Source organism: Gekko japonicus, unplaced genomic scaffold, assembly GCF_001447785.1.
Source record: "Gekko japonicus isolate JY-2015 unplaced genomic scaffold, Gekko_japonicus_V1.1 scaffold4775, whole genome shotgun sequence".
NCBI classification, from domain to species: Eukaryota; Metazoa; Chordata; class Lepidosauria; order Squamata; family Gekkonidae; genus Gekko; species Gekko japonicus.
Window position 1 is genome coordinate 54,804 of NW_015162615.1, and position 6,331 is coordinate 61,134.

Below are 6,331 nucleotides of genomic sequence, written 5' to 3' on the forward strand. Positions count from 1 at the left end.
CCAGAAATACCAGTGCCATCAGGAGGTCCAGCAGTGGGGCCAGGACATTAGAAGCCCTCCTACTGTTGACCCCCCCAAGCACCAAGATGACAGAGCATCACTTGCCCCAGAGCCCCTATCTATACCTTGTGGCTAATATCCACTGACGGACCTCTGATGGACCAACTACTCTTAAAGGTACATTAAAGCTGGCCGGGGCAGCACAGGGAACACTGGTGAGATCAGCAGAACAAACGTCTAGCCCGGCAGCACCTTTGAGACCAACAAAGGTTTGTTCGAGGTATGAGCCGCCGTGTGCGAGGAAGTGTGCCTTGCACAAAGGGAGAAAAGTACCTCTTTCTCTACCTGCTCTTTCCCATGCATAATCTTATAAACCTCGATCATGTCACCCCTCAGTCGTCTTGTAGCCGCCACCATTTCCTCTGGCAAGTGTGTAGTTTCACACATTATTGCAGGGATACCCAACATTTTGGACCCTGAGAGCAACTTTAGAATTCTGACACAGGGTGGTGAGTAGAATCCCAGAGCTGGAAAGGGCCATACAGGTCATCTAGTCTAACCCCCTGCTCAGTGCAGGATCAGCCTAGAGCATCCCTGACAAGGGTTTGTCCAGCCGCTCCTTAAAGACTGCCAGTGAAGGGGAGCTCACCACCTCCCTCGGCAGCTGATTCCACTGTTGAGCAACACTTACTCTCAAAAAGTTTTTCCTAACATCCAGCCGGTACCTTCCAGCCCTTAATTTCAACCCATGATTGCGAGTCCTCTCCTCTGCTGCCAAGAGGAACAGCTCCCTGCCCTCCTCCAAGTGACAGCCCTTCAAAGACTTCAACAGAGCCATCATGTCCCCCCTCAGCTTCCTCTTCTCCAGACTAAATATTCCCAAGTCCCCCAGCCTTTCCTCATAGGGCTTTGTCTCCAGGGCCTTTTCGATAGTGGCCCCAACCTGGTGGAATGCTCTGTCGGAAAAGATCCGTGCCCTGTAGGACCTGTCTTGGTTCCATAGGGCCTGTATGTTGGAATTATTCCTCCAGGAATTCCATTGAGGAATATTTGAACCCAGTCTTGCGAGTCCTCTCCTCTGCTGCCAACAGGAACAGCTCCCTGCCCTCCTCTAAGTGACTTACACAAAATGGCTGCCACAAGAAACGGTGCCAATCACAAACGGTCGGGGAGTGACATTGTGCATAATGTTAACAGTTACTTTTTCAGCATCTCAGGCAGAAGCTCGGTTTAATAGGATACCTTTTAAAAGCGACATATTGTATAAAGCTATTTTCTGGTATGCGCACATTTCATCTTCAGCCCTACAGTGAAGATCCTTGTGCTGTGGTGGCCACAGGTCCCAAATCAACTTTTAAAAAGTGCGCACAGCCAATCAGAAGCCTTGCAGGGCCAAAGCCCCACCTGATCCCGCCTACTTTCTAAGAACACTGGGCAGGCTCCAGGAATACTGTTGGTGGGTGCTGTAGTGCCCATGGGCGCTGCGTTGGGGACCCCTGCATTACAGATCCCCTGAGGTAGTGAGAAAGCTTCTGAGTTTCACACCCGACCTGTGCTGAAAGCGCTGCACTGGCTGCCTATAGCATACCGGATTCGCTTCAAAGTGCTGGTGCTTACCTTTAAAGCCCTACATGGCCAGGGTCCGATTTACCTCAGGGACCGCATTTCCCCATATATTCCCCGGGCCCTAAGGAGGCCAAGCTTGTGGCAACAAGGGCCAGGTCTTTCTCAGTGGCGGCTCCTACCTGGTGGAATGAGCTCCCGGAGGACATCAGGGCCCTGCGGGACCTGGTGCAGTTCCGCAGGGCCTGCAAGACGGAGCTCTTCCGCCAGGCTTTTGAGTAGGAGCCACCACGGCCACTTACACCACCGCTCCTTTATAGAGAGAGACCGCTGGGGGGCTGGGCAACATCTTTCCATTACCCAGCCTTCCTCCCTGCTACGCAAAATGTTAGGAGTTTATATGTGCATCCGTAGAATTGCTTTTAATCTGTTTTAATTCTGAATTTTGTATTTTGTAATTTTGCATACTGTACGCTCTTACAAGAAGAAGAGATTGGATTTATACCCCGCCCTTCACTTGGAGTCTCAGAGCGGCTTACAAACTCCTTTCCCTTCCCCTCCCCACAATAAACACCCTATGAGGTGGGTGGGGCTGAGAGAACTCTTGACACAAACTGCTCTTTTTCAAGGACAGCTCTGATAGAACTATGGCTTGCCCAAGGTCATCCAGCAGGTGCAAGTGGAGGAGTGGGGAATCAAACCCAGATTAGAGTCCACACACTTAACCCTACACCAAAGTGGCTCTCATAGTACCCTATGTGAGCCGCTCTGAGCCCGTTTGCGGGGAGGGCGGGGTATAAATGCAATAAAATAAATAAAAATAAATACTTTCTCAGGTTGGGAAGGGAGGTACAAAAACGAAGGTTGCTGGTAAAAGTATGTAGTGGGAGCCCGATCCGCAAGGTGACGGTTTTTCGATGGTGATCCGAGGTCGATTTAAAGCTGCAACCCTGAACTTGTTTGCCGTCTGTATCTTTACCTGGAGACCTGGTTACTTTGTGGAATTTGTCAGTTTGGTTATTATTTATTTTTGTCGCAGAGGTCGATATCGTAGGAAACATCCAAGCCACCTCTCCCTGCCTGCACCCCACGGATCTGATCAGAGTGGCCAAAATGATCCGAGAGGACGGCTTCGACTCCGTCTTTTCCGTAGTAAGGCGGCATCAGTTCAGGTGGAGTGAAATAAAAAAAGGAGGTAAGGTTCCGTGAGCTCTTCCCACCAGTGTTCCCTCTAAACTGAGTTAGTGTGAGCCAGCTCACACATTTTTGTCTCTGCTCAGGAAGGAGGGCTCCAGAGCGAACTAATTTATGCAGTAGCCAAATTGCTCGCTCCCAACTTTAATGCCAGTAGCTCACAAAGTAGCATTTTTGCTCACAGGACCCCACAGCTTAGACGGAACATTGCTTCCCACTAGGGTCGGGTCATTAGTCCTCTGTGTGTAGGTGTATAAGGACGCCTACAGGAAGGGTTTATGGAGAATTCCCCCCTCCTCTTCCCAACTGTTAGAACTCGCAGATACCAAGGAAGTTGATGGTCAGTGGCTCACTGGAAGAGCATTTGTTTTCCACGCAGAAAGTGACAGATTCAGTCTCCAGCATCTGCCGTCTTTTTGAAGAAGGACCAGGCAGGAGGTGATGGGAAAGACCTCTGCTTGAGACCCTGGAGAGCTGCTGCCAGTCTGAGTAGGCAGTACTGACCTCGATGATCTGATGCAGTAGAAAGCAGCTTAGTGGTCTGAGCAGGGGGCATTAGCCCCGAAAAGTTCCTACAAACTGCGGAAGAGAGAGAAGAAGAAGTAAAGGCTGAAGGACTCTGAATTGTGCCTTTGAGAACTTTGGTTCTAGGGGATGATGGGGGGCACTGTTATTGGGCAATTAAATGTAACTGGGGAGGGTTAAAAGGGTTAAAAGATTGACACAGTTCATAAGAAGTACAAAGATGAAAAGTCTGAATGAGGTATAAAAAGCTAGTTGGAGATCTCCTCTCTTGGGTTTTTAGTTAGTGGTGGGTTCTTTACTTTCTCCCTTATATGTAGCTTTCCCTTTCCCTTTTTTCTGTTCTAGTTTTTGTAGTGTTTAAAAAATCAACAAAAAATCCCCTCCGCGGGCTTAAAAAAAGAAAAAAAGAAAGCAGCTTAGTGGGAGAAACGGAAGTACTACTTCATTACTTGCAGAGTAACAAAATGGTAGAATTTGCTGCCAGGAGCTGTAGTGACGATTACTTGTCCAGATGGATCTGAAAGGAGATGAGGCCACCTTCATAAAGGAGAGGTCCCCTGATGACTCTCAGCTGCAAACACTTAAGTGGAACCTCCATGTTCAGTGGCAGTGTACCTCGTAGGGGGAGGCGAGGGCAGAGGCTTTGGTTTCTGTGCCTTTCAGGGCTACTGTGTGGAATAGAATGCAAAACTAGGCGGGCCATTGGTGTAGTGTAGAGCCAGTTTGGTGTAGCAGTTAAGAGTTGCCGATTCTTATCTGCGAGAACCGGGTTTGATTCCCCACTCCTCCACATGCAGCCAGCTGGCGTGACCTTGGGTCAGTCACAAGTTCTTTCAGAGCTGTTCTCTCACGAGCAGTTCTCAAGAGAGCTCTCTCAGCCCCACCTACCTTACAGGCTATCTGTTGTGGGGAGGGGAAGGGAAAGGCTAGTCTGAGCTATTCAGGCTGCTAGATTATAGAATCACAGAGTTGGAAGGGATCTCCAGGGTCATCTAGTCCAACCCCCTGCAGAATGCAGGGAATTCACAACTACCTCCCCCCGACACCCCCGGTGACCTCTGCTCTATGCCCAGAAGAGCGCAAAAAAAACCCTCTCCAGGATCACTGGCCAAACCAGCCTGGAGAAAACTGCTTCCTGACCCCAAAGTGGCGATCAGCATTTCCCTGGGCGTGTAAGGAAAGTTCAAAAGAACTAAGCACTGAGGCAACCCCTCCTGCCCTCCCTTCTCGTGATCTGCCTAAGTTCTCAGAATCAGCATTGCTGTCGGAAGGCCATCTAGCCTCTGCTTGAAAATCTCCAAAGGAGAGCGTACCACCTCCCGAGGAAGCCTGTTGAAACGTACTCTTTCTTAACTCAGGGAGCGTTACAGGAAGAAGCTTTAACCGCGTGTTCTCTTTGCTTGTGCTCACAGTGTGTGAGGTGACGAAACCCCAGAACCTGAATCCGGCAAAACGTCCCCGGCGGCAGGACTGGGATGGGGAACTTTACGAAAACGGTTCGTTTTACTTTGCCAAACGGTCGCTGATTGACAAGGGGTATTTACAGGTTGGTGCTGACACGGTGCTGGGCTTTTTCCTAAGTCACTCACACTTTCTAGGCCGGGTTCCCCCATGTGGCGCCTGGGGGGCTCCATGGGGCCTGGCCACACCTTCCCGGGCGCCTGCCAAGTGCTTTTAGAAAGTGGGCGGGACAAGGTCTGAAATGTTCCAGCTGGGCTTCTGATTGGCTGTTCGGACTGAAAGGCATCCTGTTAAACAGACCTTCTGCCTGAAATGTTGAAGAGATGCTATTAGAATTGCATATAACCCCCGATCCCTGACATTTTGTGGTTGGCCCTGCCTCCTGCAAGCCGCCATTTGGTGACTGGCTCTGCCAGCTTGGTGTAGTGGTTAAGAGCGGCAGACTCGAATCTGGGAGAACAGGGTTTGATTCCCCACTCCTCCGCATGCAGCTGCTGGGTGACCTTGGGCCAGTCACAGTTCTCTCAAGAGCAGTTCTCAAAAGAGCTCTGTCAGCCCCACCTACCTCACAGGGTTTTAGTTATGGGGAGAGGAAGGTGATTGTAAGCCGCTCTGAGACTCCCAAGTGAAGTTGTTGTTGTTCAGTCGCACAGTCGAGTCCGACTCTCCGCGACCCCATGGACCAGATCCCGCCAGGCCTTCCGGTCTTCCGCCATCCTCTGAAGTTTGCTCAATTTCATGTTCATTGCACCAGTGACCTTGTCTAACCATCTCATCCTTTGCCGTCCCCGTCTTCTTTGACCTTCAGTCTTTCCCAGCATCAGGGTCTTCTCCAGTGAGTGCTCCCTTCTCATTGGGTGGCCAAAGTATTTGAGCTTCAGTTTCATTATCTGGCCTTCCAGGGAACAGTCAGGGTTGATTTCTTTTAGGATTGACTGATTTGATCTTCTTGCAGTCCAAGGGACTCTCAAGAGTCTTCTCCAGCACCAAAAGAATCTATTCTTCGGCGCTCGGCCTTCCTTATAGTCCAACTCTCGCAGCCATACATGACTACTGGGAATACCATTGCTTTGACCATGTGGACTTTTGTTGGCAGGGTATAAATCCGATCCTTCTTCTTCTGCTCCTCCTCCTCCTGTTGTTCTAAGCTTTCACTATGGAGTTCCAAGCTGGGTTTGAGACTTTTCTGGGGGAGCAGGTCAGTTGATGCACCTTTGTCACCCATAAATAACGACCCATTCACATCCGTGCCACTAGAATAGTGTGGATTATATTCCATTTTATTATTGGGGGCCACCTTGTGTGCCTTTTGAATATTGGAAAGGTTGGATTAAGCCCATATCTATGAATCTAGTGCATTTCTATTCTGCTTTTTGTCTGAGGAGCTCAGGGTATTATACACGCTTCTGTCTCTCCCCTATTTCTATCCTCACAACAGCCCCTTTTGGCCGTAAAGCTCTCTGTGTGACCTTGGCACCTTTGGCACTCTCTTGCAACCTAACCTACCTCACAGGGTTGTTATGAGGATTAAACGAGGAGAGGTGAAGTCGTGTTTGCCACACTGCGCTCTTTATGGGGAAGGGAAAGA

General features: G+C 49.8%; 1 protein-coding gene across 1 annotated transcript in view; it reads left to right on the plus strand.

Annotated features, from left to right (window-relative positions):
- The window catches only part of CMAS (cytidine monophosphate N-acetylneuraminic acid synthetase), a 17,334-nt gene that overhangs the window by 3,797 nt on the left and 7,206 nt on the right, over positions 1-6,331 (plus strand). The window contains exons 2-4 of the mRNA XM_015406490.1: positions 178-215; positions 2,603-2,758; positions 4,695-4,828. Coding sequence (XP_015261976.1) covers positions 178-215; positions 2,603-2,758; positions 4,695-4,828 — 328 coding nt within the window. The remainder of the gene's footprint in view (positions 1-177; positions 216-2,602; positions 2,759-4,694; positions 4,829-6,331) is intronic.